The 22,134-nt window shown below is 41.3% G+C and overlaps 1 protein-coding gene across 1 annotated transcript; it reads left to right on the top strand.

Annotated features, from left to right (window-relative positions):
- Nucleotides 1-2,548: 2,548 nt before the first annotated feature.
- zmp:0000001174 (retinoic acid-induced protein 2) lies at nucleotides 2,549-21,552 on the top strand. Its single transcript, XM_063467121.1, has 2 exons — nucleotides 2,549-2,684; nucleotides 16,714-21,552. Exon 2 carries the CDS (start codon nucleotides 16,782-16,784, stop codon nucleotides 18,417-18,419), a length of 1,638 nt encoding a protein of 545 aa, XP_063323191.1. The 5' UTR covers nucleotides 2,549-2,684; nucleotides 16,714-16,781; the 3' UTR covers nucleotides 18,420-21,552.
- Nucleotides 21,553-22,134: the final 582 nt, after the last annotated feature.

Below are 22,134 nucleotides of genomic sequence, written 5' to 3'. Positions count from 1 at the left end.
ACTTTTCCACAGAAGCATTTACATGTTATATAGATGATTATTTGCATGCAGCCCCTTTGTGCATTATGTCTGAATGCATCTAGTGCATAGACACTGTAAAAGATGGACATAGCTACCAGGATGTCACCCAGTGGTTAGTGAAGTCCTGTTATGAAATCTCAAGTCGAGGGTTTTACAACCTTTGTGTCTGGAAACTGGACATGACGTTCTCTATTTGTACCTGGAAGCTACATCCATTGTTTATTTTACATATGATCATCAGATTTTATGGTTACTTGGAAGTGCCATATGCTGCACTTCCTCAATAGCTCGAGAAAAGCATATTTTAGCTAATCCTGAACTCAGAATCTATGCTAATCCTAACTCTAAAGGGAGTGGCATGACTGTGCTTTGGTTCTATAAAAAGACTTCAAAACCATCATCTACTTTGCAGTCAAAATATATGCAGTACCCAGCAATGCCAAGTACTCTTGTCTGTGTTTGTGCTGCTGTCGGTGCTTTCCTTTAGACTCTGCCCTGGAGAACTTTCTTGCAGTCAAATGAAAACATCTAATCTCACCAGCGTCAGTTTGTGCTGCTTTCTTGATCTGTATCAATTGTTGTTTTTCCCTGACGCTTTCTTGTCCAAACCAACCTGTCAACCAATCAGTATTCTGCCTATGCATAACATCCTCAGCATCCAGCTACACCCTATTTTTTAGGGTTGCATGTCTGTATTTGTTGCAGACCCATTATCCTTCAGTCTGCATAACCAAATACCTACACAAACAGACACAAACGCAGTATCATAAATTAATTTTAACCCTAGATGGGGCACTGATAGCCTGGTGAAAGTAAAGAGCTTGGCTGCTTTGACTCAGACCTTAGCTGCAGTTATTAGCATGTCATATCCCCTCACAGTCTTTGCTTTAAGTCCTTTTGTTGCTCTGCCAAATATGTGAAAACTGTCATAATGGAGAAAACGCCTTGTTTGCAGCACTTGGACAGCACACGACTTGTTGTGACTTGTGAGTATAGTATGTATATAACTGCAACCAATGTAGGCAGATAATTTTTAAAAAGATATCCAGCCTTTGTTTGGGTTTATAATAGTGTAAACTTGTAATGAGGTATGTTGAGGCATATTTTTCTAGTATGATCTACACAGAAACTTGAAGAAAAATACCCCAAACTGGTTTTCTTCAGATGGCGAACTCTCTTATATTCATTGTTCCAGCTTTGGTACTGATAGGAGAGCTACAGCATGTGAACAACACATTCATCTCATGTGAGTAACAGTGACTGCAGACAGAAGGGGGGAGAGGGCACATCGAGGAGGTAACCACACCAAAGTCACCATCATGCCACCAGGGTACATTGTGAGGCTCATTAAAGTGCATTAAACAACATCCCTGCGGAACAATGAGAGGCCCTGGGGCCCTAAGGCAGAGCCCGAGGCTGGCTGGGACTGATATGGAGACCCAGGGGATCCTGTTCACCCAGGCCTGTCACTACCAGACTCATCTACAGCTGCCAAACTCCATTCTTCTCTGATTCTGTCATCAGCCAGTCAGCAGGCGAATACTGTCTGGAGCTAAAAGAAAGGATAAAACACAAGCCTGTCAGCACTCTGAAAACATACTGCTGTTCCTATTTGGCTCCTAAATTGTATCTATGGGAAGACTGTGTGGGTTCATGAACAAGCCACGGTAAGACACCACACATTCAGTCATGTCTGTATTTGCTGTTTTTCTTGCCTTGTTATTGAAAAAAAAAATAGATTATTATAAACAGTGCTCTCTGTATATTGTCAGACATGTACTCGCCTACATTTCCTGCAAGGTCCCCAGAATTTTCCAGTAAAAACTAAAGCGGATTCATTTAATTGTGAGTGTACTAGCCTAGTATCATTTTTCAATATATTGTTTTGGTTGTTGTTCTTTTTTTTGAGCACCATTAGCACAGATGAAAATGTGCCTATCTGGGCTTGTCTGTTACAATATAAGCATATGCACTGATCCTTATAAATAAGCATTAAATTAGAGAAGATTTATTAGAAAATGTTAGGAAATTATCAGAAAATTTCACACTTTCACCCAGACAAACATGTCTGGACACACTTATACTGTGTAAAACTGGAAGAATTTTTCTGAACACTGATTTTTTTTTCTATTTTTTTGTAACTGTTACATATTAAAAAAATATGTAATATTATTTATATTATCTTTGTTTTATCTGTAAAATTACAGGAACACAATATTTAAGCATAAAACATAAACATTGCATTAATTTATGAATTCATGTATTTATTTGTTATATTTAGTATTTATTCCATTCATTTTTACCATTGTCTAATACTCAAACATAAACGATTAGGATATGTTTATTAGTACGAATTATTAATAATGAGTTAATTATTTATTATTATTTTTACGTTTTTTTTTTTTAAACTTTAAATATTGATTTGTTTGTTTGTTTGATTCGCTTTTTTGTCCCTGTTAGCGGTGGGGGAGGAGAGGGAGGAGGGGGGAGGAGAGACCCGCTGACGATGCTGCGTGCGCAGCTCTCCGTCTGGAGTCGCTACGACGGGACCGCAATGAAGAGATAAATGGCACCCTTATCTATTTATTTCTAAGTATCACGGAGCTCGGTCATCGTTAATTAGGAGAGAGTGGCTCGATAAAACAGCGGCGGACACTTCAAAGGTAAGAAACACTGGCGTTTGTCGCAGAGCGGCTTTATTTTCTGCACGAAATACATTAAAGGACCGGAGATGAAGCAGGGTCAACCACCGGTTTTCTGGTCTTTACGTCGCTGAAACGTATAATTCGTTTCAACCTCATCACGTAGAGTAAATGTGAATTATTCCAGGAGTGTTGGGGTCTCGGTTTTAAAACGTAACAAGGCGTTTTTCCTAATTTCCCAGGCGATTGCGCAGCAGCTAGCTTGTATCGTCTGACAGCGCGTTAAATTTACGCCAGCTGAGGGTGATAACAGGTTATTACTGAGCTCCAGGAGCCCTCTGTCCCTGCCCCGGTTACCGCTTTAATGTCAGCGGGGCTTTCGTGTTGTTGCGCGAGATGTGCGGGGATGTGCGCGCAGCCTCCTCGCTTTTCAAGGCGAGCCGTCGGCGGCTGGCTGCGGGCACCAGACACACCAGGGACTGGGCTCATAATACCGTGCATATCTTTGTGGGAGCACGGCGACGCTGGGTGCAGGGACACAGAAATGTGGAAGGAAGGCAGGAAAATATCCTCAGATGAACCCGGCAGTGTCATACCCAAGGTCTTTTGCAATAGCCTGGGCATTTACTTAGAAGTGGTACAAGAAAACAGCTCCTGCAGATATGAGCTCACACGGGAGGAAAACACTCAGCACGGTCTCCAATTTCTGCTCTTTCTTGTGTAATTTCTTGTTTATAATGTCCAGCTTGTGTGAAAGGAAAACGGGACTTGCAGATGCAGTATATTTCATGTGGAAACAAGTGTCAAATTAAAGGAAAAATATGAACCTTTGACCCCTGCTGTTATGTAGGATGAAGACTGAGCGTCCAGTCTGTGTATAAAAGATGGATACAGCCACAGTGACATCACAAATTGGTTCATGGACACTTTGAAGCCCCAAATTTGCCATTTTGAGCATCACTGTGTTTTTGTTCTGGATTCATACCAAAGGATGAAGTTCTTAGTTAGGCATTGTGTAAAGATGGGACCAACACATCGTGAATAAAATCAGCAAAAATGATATTTGAGTCAATCATGTGGTTGTGCTGAGACATTTGACGTCTGTGACATTAGCATGACGTTTGGTTGGTGCTCTCATGAGATGAGCAGAAGCGTCAGCCGCACTCCATCGTTGGTCCATCCATCCATTGTCTTCTGCTTATCTAAAGGCCAGTCGCAGTGGCAGGTGATTTGTCATCCTTCTCCCCAGCCACACTTTCCATTTCCTTCTACTGAGATGTATGAGGGAGATGCCCAGGAGACATCCCAACCAAATGCCTCATGTGGCTCTTTTTGACATTGAGTTTAGAATCTTCCCCTTCATTCAGAAAACCCCAAGATTTGGAGCTCAGTAACCTTGCTAGGTAGCGGGAAAATTGAGCCCTCTCCTGCAGCCAGGATCAGAGCATCTGCTGTCCAGCTTTCTGCCCATGGGGCTTGGTCAGGGTGCTCAGGCACAGCCAGAAAAAAAGCTCTCCGGGACAAAACAATACTGAGTATTTTGAGTGTTTTTATTATTATTATTATTATTATTATTATTTGTAAATGGTGAGAAGTTTTTGTGTCCATTGAGCACTTAAATTAGAGAGGGACTACCTGCCAAAATCACCTAAGATTCAAGCAAGTAGGCTTACCCTGGGAGTACACCAGGTATCCAATCCTGGTTCTGGCTCCACTCAAAATCATGTTGTGGTGGCAAAACAATTCAAAAGTACCCAATTTATATATTTTGACAGTACTGACTCAAGCTGCAGAGAGCAGGCGAGGAGGGCTGGAAGTCGGTCACACAACAATATAAAGAATTGAGTTAGTTTTCAAAATAATAACTTCTGAAATCCTCCCTGTGTATTCTTGGACTTAGTTAGCAAGACACATTGATAAATTGCTTGGGTGCATCACACAGACAAAGATACATACATGCAAATTAGTGCCGTGTAAACGCAGTCTTTTACCAGAACTACAGGAGGAACTCTTTGGATGGTCTGTACCATGCAGTAAGCCATTTTATTTTTCAGATAATCCTATTAACAATACTCCATAAGCACAAATAGAGATTTCCTGTGCTCGATACAGCTGTCTGTGTCAGGACACCTGTCAATCAAAGCGGCCATGCCCGTCACTGTTGGCCAGTATCCAAGTAGATAACTCCAGTTAGTTGTTATGAAAGGAGAACTCAGCGGAAGAAACTAAACCTGTTTTTTGTATCAGACTGTAAACATGTTTATTTCTGCGGTTACACTGGACATTATAGCCTCTCTTCCACCAGCACTGACTCAACTCTATTCTGTTTTTAGGGTACTCCATTAGGTGGGTAGTACCAGATATCAGGTATTTTTTAGGACCTACTTGGTTCCTACTTGTTCTAAGCCAGCTGAGTCGAGCTGAAAATGTGTCTCAGGATTTTCCGACCTCCTTGCTATAACATCCCTGCCCACATTGAGTTGGTACTCAATTGTAATGGAAAATGAATGAGACCCAAGTGAAGTCAAGTAGAGCTGACCCAAGTAGGTGCTAGTTGAAAAGAGGCATAAGGGAACTGACTCATTATTGGAACCATCCTCAAGTGGCCATTAGAGGAACTGCAGTTTTGGTCCATGTCACAGTCCTTTAGAAAGTAAAAATCTCCTCACTCAGTGACTTGGATGAACATGAAAATGACGTGAATCATTTCAGTCTTCAGACCTTGACTCAAATGAACATGTGGAAGACTTTGCACCGACTTTGGTCCAGCAAAGTAGATAGAAGCTGTTCTGTTGTTGTTGGGTTTTTTTTTTACGGTTTCCTTTAAATTGCAAGAACATTGATGAGTGTTGTACTAAATAAACAAATACTAAAGCGTACGTGTTAGCTGTACAGTTCTTGTCTTAATTAATGTGTGCACTTCTTACACAGTCCATAAACCTTGTTTTAGCCTGAATGAAGATATTACTGAAGAAGGTCACACTTTACATGCTTAGAGTTTTACATATTCATTGCGTTTCAGACAGACCTTATGTTTATTCTGCATGTTCAAATGGCGGTGAATACTAAAAAAAAGCCATTTGTGACCCACCCATGCATAATAATTACTGACCCCGAGGTGCAGATTCTCGCTGTAAATGTATTTTAATGTAGTTGAATCGCTAAATAATCGCCATCTAAACTGGATTTCTCACTGGCACACTGGTTAAAAATGTGACACAGTGATCATCACAATGAGTATTCCAGTGCTAAATTATTGTTTTTGTGAAATTTGACTGATTGTGGCATTTAGGGGATCAGCTGGCGGACCACCCGCTGAATAAAAGATGAGCTGCACTGATGTGAAAGCAGTCTGCATCGTGATGAGGCTTCTGTGTGTGTCTCTCTAATGAGATGTAATTGGCTACTGGAGCGGAGGGGTGTTGAGAGCGATGACCTTTTAGATCATCAGCCGTGCTCTATCCATCCCCGGTGCTTTCGTTTCCTCTGGTCTGAAAGCTAAATCAAGCCCACAACAAGGAGGTAAAGAGAGAAAATAGTCCCTGTAATGTATGTCGACTGCAGTGCAGCTTAATGCAATTTGAAGGCGAGGCGTTGTTGTTTTTCTCTCTGCTGTTGACTTACTACGGTATACGTTCCACCAATGAGCAAGGGGAAAACACAGAGAGGAAATGTGGAAATCATTACAGTAACGGGGACAGGGGAGGGATCTTATTTGGCTCTCTCAGTTGGGTCTCCTATTTACTCAATTAGCTGTTACTGGCTGGTGAACACAGACCTCTCCCAGATGACGTGTGAGATTTAAATGTGCCGCTGGTCTTATCGGTGTGAAGAAAACCTGCTCTGCGCTCATTCAGACATGGTTACAGGTTTGTTTGTGCTGCATGTTTCCTACGTTAGCTCATATATCAGGGAAATTTCATTATCCTGGAGCTGTTTTTAATAGCTTAAGCTACAAACTCTGTTATCATGTGGGACTGCAGATTTTGTTAGCGAGCTAGGACATTAAGCTAAGATTGGAAATAAGCTGTGTCCTGTCCTGTTTATGAGGTGTTGGATGTAGCCGGAGGAGCTGGTAGTATTTTGTTTTTTCTGTTACACCACAAGTCCACGGGTTTTGTGAAATTACTTTAACTTATAATTTAAGTTAAAGTAATTTATAGATATATAGATGTCTTTAGTAGAGAAAATGTGTTATGGATTTTACATTTTACTTGGGTCGGCAGCTGAGAAACATTTTAGGTCTCGTTTCAGCATTTTATTATTTTTATTTTAAATCCATCTGAGACAATGGTATCAGCTGTGATCAGTTTACATCCTGTGGCTCTTATTTTGAAAGTTTAGTAGCAATTTGCCCCACCATCTAGAAGGTGGCTGTAGCTTCCATGTCTGAAAAGTGAAACCAGTGCAATGTGCCTTAAACCTGCATTCTTGTTAATGACTAGCAAGGGTGGCAGTTGTTAAAAAAGACTTCCTGTCTTATTGAGGTTTCTTGCACGACGTCATACATACCTAAGATTTGTCAATGAGTCAACCGCTGGTTTTTAAGGGAAAAATGTGTATTTCCTGACTGGCTAGCAGTGTTTCCTGGATGCCGCTGGCTCATGTTGGGTGAAATCAGTTGCAAAAAAGTTGCTATGCCAAAAACCTATTTGTGATTGCTTTGGTTCCTTGCTGGTTCCCATTGTTAACTATAGCTTTTCATCTTTGTCAGAAAGTACTTGCCAACTACCAGCTAAGCTGTAGTAAAACTCGAAAAAGTGTGACACACACTGGAAATGGAGAAGCTTTGCCTCCATAATAAAAGCTTTGCCTCAGTGCTGGAGCCAACACATTTCCAAAAGTACACCCTTTACTTTGAAGGCTAATGGATCCCGTTTACAGTTCAGTGCACTTTTTACAGTTTCTCTTCAGCTTGGAGAGCTGCTGGACAATGTCCGCCACTTCCATTTAAGCTACGAGTGCAGCAATGTGCTGGTCACCAAAGTATTCGAAGGAGATCTTTACCAGCGAGTTGGGAAATACATGTTTTTTCCTAGCAACTGGCTCACTGACTGGTATGTAGGCCTGTGTGACTCGGGGTTTAGCAATCATTTCCCTGTATTGTCATCATTTTAATCATAAAGGCGTGTTCAGTTAGCATTTGGTGTCCATTCTCAGAACACCAAAGTGGCGATGCTAAAATGTTTAGCTCGTTTCTTAACTTCACTAACCGGCAGGTGATGTCATAGAGGGTACATCCAACTTTTATACTGTCCATGGATATCTTTGACATTATTCAGATGCTTTCAGAGAGGATCTCATCCCGCCCAGTATCCAACTTTGCTGTGTTGGACTGCAGCTAACCACAGTAGTGCGCTATAGTAGTAGTGAGCTGGAGGGTCACTTTAGCAAGAACCTGTAGCTGGTGGACAGCTGGTACAGTGCTGCTACGCTGGAGAGCAGAAAGAGGACTAGCGCCACCAACAGCAGTCCAAGAAAGACTGTTTTCATGGCATATGGTTTATAGCATTGCTGGGGGGGAAGCTAACAGCAAAAAAGCAGCAGTTTGGAGGTACTTCATAAGTTGATATGACCAAAAAGCTGGGATAACAATGCTTCTTCTGTTACTCGCTCTCCCTTCTGTTATATTCAGTCTAATATCTGTTTGAAAGCTTTTATTGATTACTGTTAAATTTAATAAACTCGTCGGCTCCACTGTGTGTGTGATGAGTACTCCGGCTGAGAACAGTAGGCAGTAAAGATGCTAGCATTCAGACAAAATCAGAGTAGTTTAGGTAAATTGCATTATTTTTATCCGGTTGTCATTTGTTATCTTATTAGATTACATATTAAATACATTTATATGTCGGATGCATTTGTTTGTGAAATTTTAATGTACAAAGTTAGGAGAGAAGTTTAAGTTGAGCCTGATGTTTCTTTACACATAAAATGATTCCCAGTCTTTTCCTCGCAGTGAGAAATGCACCTTATTAACTTAACACGGGGACCAGACTGGGACTTGTTTTTAGCAAACAGCCAAGGTATCGTTATCTAATCAAAACTAAACGATAAATTGAATGAGTGTGCCTTGGATCGAAATAACATCTTCAAATTTCTCGATTTATCTAACACAGAGTCTAAACCCCGGAGAGATTCACTTTGCTTGGGGGGGAAAAAGCATCAAAAGCTGTGTAAAAGTGATTTAATGTTTGCTGAATAGTTCCAGGGCCTGAAATTTATATTTAAAAATTGGAGGGGGGGTTCCCCCTTGAATGCTTCCCACAGGGAGGATTTATACTTTGTGGGACTTTAACTACGGGTCTTATACGGTCCTATTCTTACCTCAGGATGTGTTTTTCCTTTGTTGTTCTTCTCCAGCTACAGCATTTCTCTCATTTCTGTCTCTGTTTGGTGGCTTTGTTTGTTTTTATGATGACTCTACTGTCATCCTAAAAAAGGAATAAAACAAATTCAATTAACCATAGAATCAAAAACTGAAACTACTCTTAGACTCTGTTTAACTCAACTTCAAAGTTAAATTTGGGGCTGTCGAACCGGTGCTTAAATCTTCGGATGTTCGGTTAGATGAAGTGTAATTTTGTTATTGCTTATTTTAAATAGCTCCTTGGTGTTTTTGTTTTAAAACGAACGCCATATTCTTGCAAACTCTGGCACACAAATGATTCTGTCTCCAGGTAAACCCCCGTTAACCTTGAATAACCTCACCTGCTTCCTTGATGCTGCATGTGGGCGGAGCCTGAGCTGAGACCCGCCCACAGTGTAACAGAAAACAAGTTTCGTGTTTCTCATTAGCAGAAACAACTTAAGTTTTGGTCAGTTTGGCGCTTCTCTGCTTTCTTTTCTTCATCCTCCATCTGTCTCAAGCCTCCTCGACCTGACCAACTGAAGCATCTTTAGATCGTAACGCTTGTTTTATAGTAGGCGTGATGGGTGCATCAGTTCATCTTCTTACCCTGATGCATCCATCACTCTGGAACAGGATTAATCTGGACTCATCAGACCACATGACCTTTTTCCGCTGCTCCAGAGTCTGATCTTTAAGACCCATGAGAAATCTAAGCCTCTTCTTCTAATTAGCCTCACTGATAAGTGGTTTTCTTGAGGCAACACAGCTGTTTAGTCCCAAATCCTCGAGTTCCTCTTCACGTTGTGCTCTTATGCATGTCAAATAGTCAAAGTGAGTTTCAGATGTATAAGTGAACACTGATCACAATCATCCAGGATTATTTTCCCAACCACATTTCTTTTTGAAGATGATGATTCATCACTGTCCTTCCAGGTTTAATAATGCATTGCACAGTTCTAAACTCAACCTGTCCTTAGTAGTTTTCTTTGCTTGATGCAGACCAACAATTTGATACTTCGAAAACGGAGTAACATCCTTTTCTCTGAGTTACAGGGAGAGGAGGAGGGTCTCAATTTTTCAGTTGCATCTAATGTCTTTGTATTTACAGAAATATAGATTCTTAGATGCAAATTTGTTCCTTGTTTTTTTTTTGTTTTGTTTGCTGCCAAGAAAAAAAAACAATGTTATTTTTCCACAATTACTGTATGATCGTAAAATATGACACCTATACTGTACATGCAGACCTCATATATTGTACGTGCATCTTCAGTGAAACCCTGGGTTAACTTCACGAATTGATAACCAGCTTCATGCGACTGTTTATCCTGACTGTCAGTTTTAGGCTAATGCAGACCTTCCCAAAGTGTGGGAGCACGCGCTGGGCTCTTCAAATCACGGACAAACAGTATCCCACATTCTTGATTTTTAGTTCACAAACACTTGTTGTAATGACTAACTACTCCTGACATTTTGGAGATGTTAGCTCTTTATACAGTAAAGTTACAGCGGGATACAAATAATATCAGGCTGATCCTGCCACGATTTGTTCTCCCGGTTCAAATCACGGACAAACATTGTCCCACAGTTGTTTGTTTTTAAACCCATTTTGTACAGAGGCATTTTTTTTGAAAAAATTTATTGATAACAATGTTGAATATTATTACACAGGAAAAAAAACTACACGTAAAATAATCACACCGTGACGCCTCTGCCTTTCTAAATGGAGGGACAGTAACTGCGTGTGTATATGTAAGCCTGTAAAACCTGAAGATAGAGACACAATACTGTTAATCTGACTATCTGCCATTCTGTAATTCATCTCATGTAAACAATAACGTGGTGCACAGCGTGACGTGTAAAAAGGCACATATCTTTGACATTGCGTGACGAACTCTGTATTCCTCGTCCACACGTAAACGCAAAAAAGGAGTTTTAAAAAATCTCCGTTTTCGGTGATTCGCCGTTTACATGTGGACGATACAGCTGCATTTTCAAAAATACCTGTGTAGGTGTGGACGTAGCGTAAAAGAGTTCGTAGTTTATTTTATTACTACCTGTAATTTATTGCAGTTTACTTGTATTTGCTTAATTTTTTACTAAATGTTTAAGGTGTGAAATAAGCCACAATGGAGCAAAATATGGGTGTGTGTGGTTGGAGGATGTGTTTGTGCGTGCGTGTGTGTGCGTGCGTGCGTGCGTGCACGCGCGGCGGTGGGGGGGCGCGAACATTTTTCTTGTAAAACAAAGGGGGGCCCAGCAAAAAAAAGTTTGGGAACCACTGGGCTAATGGAAAGATACGCTGGGTATGTTATACTCGTTTTGTGGTATAGGGTCCTAGCCTGATGAGGTAGCTTTTTCTGTGTCCATTACTGTTACCGTTCAGGCACTGAATCTAAAACCCTGAACTGCATCAATGCACAATACTTCAAACTTCTCTTTTTCTTTTTCTTTTTTCTTTTGTTTTAATGGTGCATGTCAGCAGGGATGAGTTTTTTATTGAGCCTTATTATTGCGAGATCTTACTTTGACCTTCCCTATCTGTGATAACACGGAGACAAAGCAGAGTCACTGAGTCAGATAATGTAGCTGGGAAAAACAACAATGGTGAACATGATCTGTGTGTACTTTGATTCACTCTGCTGGTTAAACTTCCTCCTCCTGCTCATCTGCAGAGTTTCACTTTTTATCACATGATTCAAGTGAAGAGGAGTTGGAGTGAACACCACTGCAGGCTGATTGCATGTCACGCAAGTGGCGATTACTGCTTAGCATCAGGTCACATGATCTTGATGGCTCAGAGTAAATCCTGCTGTTGGGGGGGGGGGGGACTTTAAAATAAAGTTGAGTCCATATCCCGATGGCAGCTGAGTAAAAAGAGACAATTAAGCTTATTATTTGGGGGAATTTCCTCATTTTGTGCACAGTCAGGCTAACTCATTGGAGTCTCTGACAGCAGTGGCGCTTCAACTAAGAAAGACTCCTTTCATAATGGTCAGGGAGGCATTATCGTGTCACGGACCTCATGACCGCGTTATCACACAGGAAATGTCTTGCCCCGAGCTTCCTGGAATGCAAGTGAGACTGCAGCATCCAAATAGTGGAAAAATAGAATAGATCTGAATTTACTTTTCAGTCCGAGCTCTGATTCATAAATGTGGCTGATAACCATAACAGAACAATGTAATAAAAATGACATATTCTCATTGACTAAGGTTAGTCTTAGTTACGGTTATGGTTGTCCCTTTTTAGCAGATTTGGGCAGATTTATAATTTAGTGTTAAATCAGTGTTCGTGTTGTGGCTACAATGTATCTTTCTGAAACTTTACCCTGTAACCTGACGTGCAACTCCCTAGAATATAACTACATGATGCTGTTGTTGCGTAGGCTACATTGTAGGCTCGACGTAGATTTACCGCAGCAGCGTAATTCAGATAGGATTCAAAGGAAAACAATGTGGTATGTATAATATACATGCTAGCTGGAAATAGCAGGTAAGAAAGAGCTACTCACTTTTACCACATACCAAACAGTCACGCTCATGTGGTCGCACATTCCGAACCGTAGACGCTAAAAGGAGGATGAGCATTTTTGCCGTCGGTGTTGGTGTTTTGAAACTGAATGTATGCTGGGTAATTCTTATTTCGGACACTTTAGTGACCAGAAATTACTAAATAAACTTAATGTGTCATTCAGTTTGATGGGACCTAGAGATTGACCCTGTAAACTCATCAGGAAAGTATTTGCAGAGGTCAAGACAGAGGGCTGTTTTCCCATAGATTGCTTTAGGACTGGAAGTCTTTATTTAAACACAGGTATCGCCCCCTGGTGGTTTGTGAAAGGACCAAAAAATTAAGGCACTTGGTGTTGGCTTTACATTCTTTTATACTGTGTTTTGTTCCAGCAAATAAACACTCCATTTGTCCAAATCCAGTTTTTTCCTAGTCTGTAAAGTCATGACTTTGGATGAGTGTATCCTCTCAGGACTAAGAAAGGTCATCTCCTGGTTCATCAGCATCTCCTCCACCAACATAGTTGTGATTGCTACATTTTTTTTTTTTTGCTTCTCAAGTTTATTTATAGTTTTAAGTTTATTTAAAAAACATAAAAGCATAATGTCTAAAAGACAATAACAGTATCGTACTATGGTATCAAACACGCAGCCCTTGAAATGGTAGAGTTTGACCTGGATGGCTTTACAATGTGTGAAATTAAGCAGATTAAGTTATTAGTTACAACAAATTTGCACAGCTGATCTTGTATGTTGAATGCAGCTTCATACAGGAGGGAAAATTAGAATTTTTATCATTTTTAAAAACCTAAAATTCTATTTTTGTCTAGTTATAAAACGCTAGTATTAAATATGGACTCATACACATGACACAAAGCTCACAGTTAATCATGCGTTAGGATCTTTAGGAAGCTCTTGGAAATTTCTTTGTCTTTAAAGGGTGCATTGTCTGAAAAACTGCAAGTCTACAAAAGCTTTTACTCAGTTCTTCTAGAGTATGTTTAGGCCTGTTTTACAGTTCCCAAGGTGCACGCACTTCCCAGACCTTTCCTGTGCACGAACCAGTGACAAGATTATCAGCCGGCCGCCTGGCCATGTAATCCATCAGAGCCCTATTACAATATCCCGTCTATGCTTCGCAGAATAATATAAAACCAGCCTGGAGGGAGAGAGAGAGAGAGAGCTTCTCCTCGCTGCTCATTGTGGCAACCCAACACCACATAAAAGCCACTCGGAGAGGAAGAAAAAGTGTCACGCTCCTGCCAGAAAATCAGAACTGCATGCGTGCATTTAATTGAGTTTTTTAACTTTAAAGGTTACAGCATACACTTTGTAGTTTTATCTCAGGGTATTTAATGTTTCCCTTTTTCTCCAGTCCCTGAACATTATCCCGGTCGCTCCCAGCCGTATGAATAATTGACCTCACTGACACGAGATGCACCCAGGGGACGTTTTATCACTGTGGACGGATGGGGGTTGACATCCAGTGCAGGCAGGACATGTGTTGTACAGAGGTATCATGTAGTGATAGGAAAGCCGACACAGTACGGTTATAAAAGCACAAAAGCATGTGAGATGTCGGATGATGGATAGAGGCTGAGATGTGTAGTTGATCAAACATGCTGAGTTCCTGTTTGATCTTTCTGCGTCGATATTGTATCTTGGTGGTCTTGGACCTCTCCAGCTTCTTACCCCGGGCTTCACCTCTGCAGAGATGAGGGATGGATAGATGGGCAAATATAAAATGGAAATCCTTCACGGCTCAGACTTTAATCAAACAGAGCGCAGCAGAGAGGAATGTGTGTGTACACAGGGTTACAATATGATATTTTCAGTATGGAGTGTTAAACATTTCCCGAGTTATTCAATGAATAACCCGTCTCCACATGAGATGTTGTAAGGCTTCCCGTATCACACATTGATTTAATACTGGGCAATAATCAATGGCCCATTCTCATGCAAAAAGAGGTTAAAGATTAATATAGGGTTTTTTAAAAAAAAACAAATAAAGATCACATAATTTCCCTATGCCATTAAAGATTGTAGTAGGAATACTCCTTTATTTTTGTATATTATTTACCAGGTTGAACTGTTTTCGTCATGCATTATTTTAAGCTGTTCAAAGTTTAAAAAGGTAGAGAGAGGCAAGGTTGAAATGATTTGGAGATGTGCAGAGGAGGGACAGTGGATATTGAACAAAGGATGTTAAAAATGGAGCTCCCAGGCAGGAGGAAAAGGCCTCGGAGGAGCTTCATGGATGTAGTGAAGGAGGACATGCAGAGGCCTGGCGGAGGATGCTCGGGATGGGGTGAGATGGAGGCGGATGATCTGCTGTGGCAACTCCTACAGGAAGCAACTGAAAGAAGAAGATGATTATAATATTGAGCTATTCTACTTTATTTAAACCATGTTGTTGTAGGTGGTTTTCATTGTTTTGGCTGCTGTAACAAGCATTTCCCAGCTTTGGGGATAAATAAAGTGTATATATAGAAAGTAAAAAGTGTATATATAGTTAAAAACAGTTTTACACATGGAAGAAATGACTGAGGTGGCACAGCCAGCTGCTGCTTCTCCTCGGAGTCTCCCATCCTGTGGATGAAGTCTGCTTTCTCTGTCTTGTATCAACGTTAGCGACGGCAGTCGTTGTTCTGCTCTGCGGTCTTGGTGAGCAGAACAAGGATTCGCAGCTCCAGACGGTGGAGATGGAATCTGATCTCATTTAATTTCATGAAACTTTATTAATCCGAATCAGTGGTGGTTGGCTATCTTCACCTCTCTCTGAGGAAGCAGCTGAATAATGGCGAGGACTGCCGCAATATCAGTCTGGCAATGTAGTCAGGTGGTAGGGTATTGCTGATTATTACATTTTTTTCTCCCACAATTTACAATTTATTTTTACAATTTTTTTAAAATATAAATGTTATATTCACATAACTGAATCTTAGATATTTGTTAACAGCCCAGAACAGGAATGGCTAGGTTAGTTGGTGAGCACTGAACTTGAGATCAGCAGGGCTATCTGGGATCATTTTCAAATAAATAAATAAATAAATAAAATGCTACAACGGGTAATCGTACACACTTTGGCTGCCTTTAACTGTGAGCTGTGTGTCATAATCTTTGAGGACTCTGACTCTAACATTATGTTTTGGAGGCTAAAAGGACTCTGTTGGTATCACCTAGGGGACAAAAACTAAACAGTCTAATTGCCAAGACTTGCGAGAACAATATTCAAACAAATAAAAATTATGTTTTTATATTCATAGTGTTTATATTTGTAGTCCTGTATTGAATCCCAGTCGTAAAGGGCGACCTCATTGTTTGCATTTATTCTGGTGTGTCTGCATTGCTCTGCCATCAGCAGTGAAACTGAGCTCACCGTGTTTGACTTGGAGCTAATAAATCTTTAACAGCAGTTACTTCTACGAAAAACAGGAAGATGAAGAGAGATGAAGTCCATACATGGATTGTTAGAGCTTTGAAAATGCAAAACTGCACGTATGCACTGCCAGAATACTAGCCTTTTGTAGCACAGTAACCAAGATATAGTTACAACATGCTATTGTTTTTTTTGTTTTTTTTCTCTCTCTTTCGTGGAGGTATTAGCTTTGTGCTAATCAATATACTGTGTTTGGTAGTAAAATAGGTCTGTTTTAACAGTGTTATCACAGATGTGGTCTCTTAATATATCTGAGCAGCTCACCCAATTAAACTCTGAATGTGGGAAACACTGCAGGAATGGCTTGTTTGGTTTCAGAGTGTCTCTGTAGCTCGTTTGCTAGCATTAGCAAGCGTGGAAGACGCCAAGCACAAACTGAAGACTCTTGGCTTCCCCTTTTGGTTTGCACTGCTGCTTAGTTGTGGTTTTCTCAAATCAAGAAAATGAACAGTTTTCCACTTTGTTATGTTCTCAGCTATCGGTCACAGTCTGAGTCACATTGGAAAAATTCCCCCTATTTAGCAGCTCCATAAATAGATGGAATAGTTTAAAAAAAGAAGATTTTAATATATAGAATTAGCATTTTATTGTTGTTTAGTTGTATATGGAAATAACAATCCCTGAACTTAGTTCTTCATATTAACACAGTATTGGGCCCCTGCTTTACTCATTGTGTATATATGTTTTAAGATTTTTCACTTTTTATTTTTAAAGTGGGGCTTACCGTCAAACCTTCTGCTCTATGTGTTTCAGGACTTCTTACAAGAATAATGGACGAGACCCGTCACTGACTTGATGAAGATTGATATTCAGGCTGAATCATGGAGGGTAACGATGACAAGTCTGTAACCATGACCCAGCCACAGACTGAAGTGTGCAACTCTGAGGCGGGAGGAGGAGGAGAGATCTCCAGCAAAGTGGAAGATGGAGTAAATCCACTCACTCCTGCTGATTCCTGTGACGCTAATATGACAGGACTGAATAAAGGAGGCCTCTCTAACCTGACAGACACTCCTGCACCCCCAGTGGTGAGTCCCACTGCTGAACCTTCAGGAGGTGTGGCTCTTAAAGTGGCTACCACTGTACTCCACCCAGTTTGTCTGGGTGAGAGCCCGCTCATGCTGCCCATTCACCTCCAGATGGCCGGAGCAGCCGGGCCTCAGCTCGGACAGATGGGGGCAGCACCGTACTTGATAACGAGCCAAAGCCCAGTTTCACTGCCCCTGGTCTTGGATCAGCAGGTGATTCAGCACATGAGTCCTTCTGTAATCCCTCAGACCACCAACTGTGCACAGCTCCAGAACAACGTGCTGTGTCAGAGTCCTTTGACGTTTGGTTTACCTCCAGCTGTTGACCAGAAGTCCACAGGACAGACGCAGGAGGCTAACTTGCTCTCTCTCCTGCAGAATCCAGCTTTTGCTGCCATCTTGCAGGACCTCTTCCCTTCCCAGGGGAGTTCATCAAGCTGTCAGTCTCCAGGCTCTCCCTTCTTCTCCCTTCCTCCCCTCACCCCTTCCTACACCTCCCCTCTGGCCCCTCTGGTCCCTCCTGCCACACTCCTAGTCCCATACCCGGTCATCATTCCTCTGCCTGTGCCTCTGCCAGTCCCTCTCCCCATCCCCATCCCTGTCCCTCAGACCGAGGACTCAAAGGGTAACATGCCAAAAACAGTTTGCACTGTGAGTAAAAGCACTCAGACTTCGCCAAAAGATACTACCTCCCCCTCGCAGTCTTCAAGGAAATGCATGCCTCCGTTCCAGCCACAAAATGCATCCCCATCCTCACTTCCTCTAGAGGAAGGACAAGCTCTGGACCTTTCTGTCAGGCCATGTCCAGTTGAACCAAAACAGGAATATCCCAGTCCACAGCAGGACAGTGTGCTGGATTTGTCAGTTCCTGGTGTGAGGAAAAAGTGTGCTCAGTCAGACAGAGGAGCAGCCTCACAGTCCGGTCCGGATGGCAGCGGCACATCTTTGTCTCTGGGTGTCGAATGCACTCAGAGTTTAGATTCCAAACTCCTCGGCAGTCTGGCATCGCTGGAGTTCAGCCGGCAGCATAAGTGGTTGGTTGACAGCAGTGCTGCTGGGTCTAGTTCTTTGAGTCAGGAGGCGTCTCTGAGCGGCGCTGGAAACCTCGAGATAGTGAGCACCTCGCAGACAGCCAAGGTCATTGTCTCAGTGAAAGACGCGATCCCCGCCATCCTCTGCGGAAAGATAAAAGGCCTTTCAGGAGTCTCAACCAAGAACTTCTCCATAAAACGGGATGGCAGCCAGGGGGCAGCTCTGCAGCAGCTCTACGGTGTGCCATCGGGATCCCACGGGGAGCAGCACGACCCCAACAACCCTCTTAAAAAGGTCTCTAAAAGCAGAGCTATCAAACTGAAGAAGGTCAGCTCACAGGAGATCCACTTCCTTCCCATTAAGAAGCAGAGACTGGCAGCGCTGCTCCCCAGGAAGTGAGCTCGCTCACTGGGGAGGGAGACTAATCTGTGGACTAGCTTTCTGGTAATCCCTCCAGAGAGTATAACATAAAACACATGTGGGACGTTCTGTAATCAAATTGAAACGCTTGTGTCCAACCAAAACTCAGTCTGGCTTTAAAAGCGGGGCTCTGACAATGTGACACAGTAGTTACACAAACGGTTTCTTCTGAGTTCATTTTCTTTTATGATGCACTAGTCTCTACAGTGTTTTACTAAACCATAAATGTTTCAGTGTACGGCAGCTTAGTATGCTCTCTGTGAGTCAGAGATGTCTGTGATTCATGGTAACAGCAAAGACACACAAGTTCGATTCCTCCGTTTGGGTTGATGGTTTGTTTCCACATGTATTATGTTTTATATTTTGGTGCACTGAAGAGCGTGTACTGCAGGACGTGACTGAGGCTGTTAAAACATGTCCCATCAGTGGAAATTCACATGGTCATCAGTAGCTCACTGGAGCGATTCATTCTTTCCTGATTGGTTGGGATTTAGCATGACAGGCTCATAATGACTTGGCGAGGCCTGAGCCACAGTTTCATTAAATGAATGTTGGCAGCAGCCACCGATCACAGTAAAATATGTTCTTATTTTAACAACAGTAGGGAATAAATGAAGCTTCTTAATTACTTTCATGTTTAAACTGACCTTTCTATCCAAAAATGAGGAAACTACAAAAAGAGCTATTATTGTTGATGGCTAAATTAGCCAAAGCAGCAAGTGTATAAAGCACTGTAACTCCCTGCTGTTTCCACTTATTAAAGGGGACCTATTCTACTTTTCCTTGTTTCCTATCATATGAATATTGTTACAATGGCTGATGCTCATTGATGAGGTCAGTGTATGTACAAGTAATCCTGAAACCCAAAAACTCAAGCTTCAGACTCAAAGCTCGATTTCAGTTTTTGTTTTGTTTCATCTCAGGCACACTTACTGTTCAAACTTTGTCTCCAAGGAGCAGCCAATCAGAACAAAGTAAAGAGAGGCTGAGCTAAACTTGCTTGTTTCTGTAGACTGTAGCTGTGTTCCAAAACCTAGGCTGCATCTTTCGGGGGACCCGGCCTTCGTGGTCTACGTGTGCCGGGTCCTTCGAAGACCGAGAAGGCCGGAAGTGCGAGGCTCTACCATCTAACACTTCTGTTTAATCAGTTTTCTGTTTGATGTTTATTCAGCTGTGTGAGAACTATAACTTTAATCTCAGCCAAACCGATTTACTCACAAACAAATAAAACAGAAAAAAGCCAAACAATAAAATTTTTATGTTATCTAAGTGACTTGTATATCATAACCTGAGTAACAAAAGGGGTCTGAAAACGATGTACCTGGAGTTTGCTGTTCTTGCCGGCTCTAGCGAGCCTAGCTGACCCCCGGCTAGCTATCGAGCTGGTGGGTAACAGACGTCTCAGAAAACGTCAGAGCACTTTTGCAAATATGTGATATCTTGATAAACCAAGCAAATATTTGACGTTTACCCAGCTACATTCTGAAAATATGTTAAAAGTTTATTTTGTGACCCAGAAAGAGTAATAGGAATCATATTAAAACTAAGTAGCTGCCGCCATTGTTGGAAACTGGAATTGCCTGGGCCGCACTATGAATTCTGGGATAGGATAGGATACACCGGACCCATCCTTCAAATTCGGGGGAATGAAGGACACATTTGTCGGCTGCATTTGGAGCAGCCTTCGAATTGGGAGAGCCTTCGTCACCTGGCTGGTCTACAAATGCGGTATCCGAAGGATGTGGCCTAGGTTTTGGGACACAACTTCTATATGAAAAATGGACTTAGCCACCATGACAGTGACGTCTACATTTTGATGCCTTCACTTGAGTATTTTGGCTACAATCATGTTCATTTTTGTGGAGCCACATTTTAATATTTTCAGGTGAGAGGGTGGCGCTCTAAAATATTAGCTAACGTTAGCGATATCTGCTAATTCATGCTAATTAGCAGGAATTAGCTGAAAGTGTAAAGACAGTGCAGTTCCTCTATTGTTCACTTGAAGCTGTCTCCAATCATCTCCCTAGGCTTAAATCTTAAATTTACAGCTTGTTCTTCTGGTTGGAAAATGTAACATGGTTGTGGCCAAAAGTGGGTATTGTTAAAGTTTCTAAATATGGAGCCTAGAAGCCAATGCGGGACGTCAAGATCGCCATGAAAAAGCACAGTTGTTATGAAGGTGGAAACTGGCTAAAGAGACCCAAACTGCTTTGTGTACAAGTATGTAAACGTGTTTATTTCTGCTGTATAGTTGGGCATTTTAACATGAGTCTGTGGAGACTGACTCAGTTATGGAGAGAGCCTCAAGTGGCCAGTTTAGGAACTGCAGTGCTTGCTTGTTTCAGCCAGTGGATAAACTGCAGGAGCTCCACCAAGGCCGAGTATAATACATTAGGATTATTTTGAACTGTGAATTATGCAAAGCTGCTTTTAAAATCATGTAGCTGGAAATGAGGAGAATGGGTCCCCTTTAAGTGAATCTGAGGGGAGGTTTGCTATTGATTAAATCAGCTGTGAAGCAGAGCTGAAACTGAAGGGAAAAGCTGCCGTTAAGAAGAAATAATGACCAATTTCTTGGCTTCAGTGAGAGAAAATTCTGTTTGTGTATGTGTTAACTGTGTGATTAGTTTATTAGAACCAGTATTGATGAAAATCCACCCATTTTTAATCGTGTAAACATCTGTTCCAAGTTGTTTAAGTGTCTTTTTTTTAAATTTTTTTTTTTTTAAATTGTCTTGTTGAGCATGGTAATTTTCTGTCCCAGAGTTGTGACTGTGGATCATATTTGTGTGTGTGTGTGTGTGTGTGTGTGTTTTTATCCTGTTGAGTGCACTTTGTCATAGTTAGAGGCTGTCCTACCTATTATTCTCCCAAAACTGCATTGCCCCTTTTTTGATTGCAGGAGTTATGTAAATCTGTGAATTACAGGCCAAGAACTAATAACAGCCATATGCAGACTGTCTAGTTGAACAGAGATGGAAAAAATCTTGATGCTCTCCTTTTTTCTTTTTTCTTTTTTTAAACCAGTTTCTTATTTATATCTGTGTACTTTAGCAGTCTCAGCACATCTTAATTCATGCCTGCAGTCCTTTAAACAGAGCTCTTTGGTTTAGTAGTTTGACCTGATCACTCTAGTTATATAGGAACATCTCTAATTTATTACTTGTACAACTTTTATTTATACAGTGTGTTTATATAATGAGTGATCAGTTAGGAGGTAAAGAGTGACTTGATATTGTGATACAGCCGAAGCACCTTTTTGCTTCTGACAGCAGATTTATTGAAAGGTCATCATTTGAAATGTGGTGGGAGATAAATGTTTGCTTACTGTACAGTATGTGTACTTTTTTATATGGAAGTGAACTAAAATCTTCAATTCTGAATCGTTTGCCTGAGTTTTCTTTTCTTTTTTTTTCTTTTTTTTTTTTAAAGAATTTACAGTCTAAAAGGTTTGTGGTTTCTTGGTGGAAACGGTTTGATATCGGAGGACAACAAACTCTGTCATGCAGACAGAAGATAACTGGTAGGTATACAAACAAAGATGTTTAAATATTTAATTCAATGAGTTTATCATCGCTTTATCCTTGCTCTTTGTACATGTGGTTTGAATCAAAATGATTTGGTCTCAGACTGGGTTTTAATCCTATCAAATGTCAGTTACGGTCTACAGTTGTGGATCCCCCATTTTTATCTG

This window comes from Pelmatolapia mariae, linkage group LG23, assembly GCF_036321145.2.
Source record: "Pelmatolapia mariae isolate MD_Pm_ZW linkage group LG23, Pm_UMD_F_2, whole genome shotgun sequence".
Lineage (NCBI taxonomy): Eukaryota > Metazoa > Chordata > Actinopteri > Cichliformes > Cichlidae > Pelmatolapia > Pelmatolapia mariae.
Note: the sequence above shows the minus strand (reverse complement) of the source record. Positions and strands in the feature narration are given on the sequence as shown.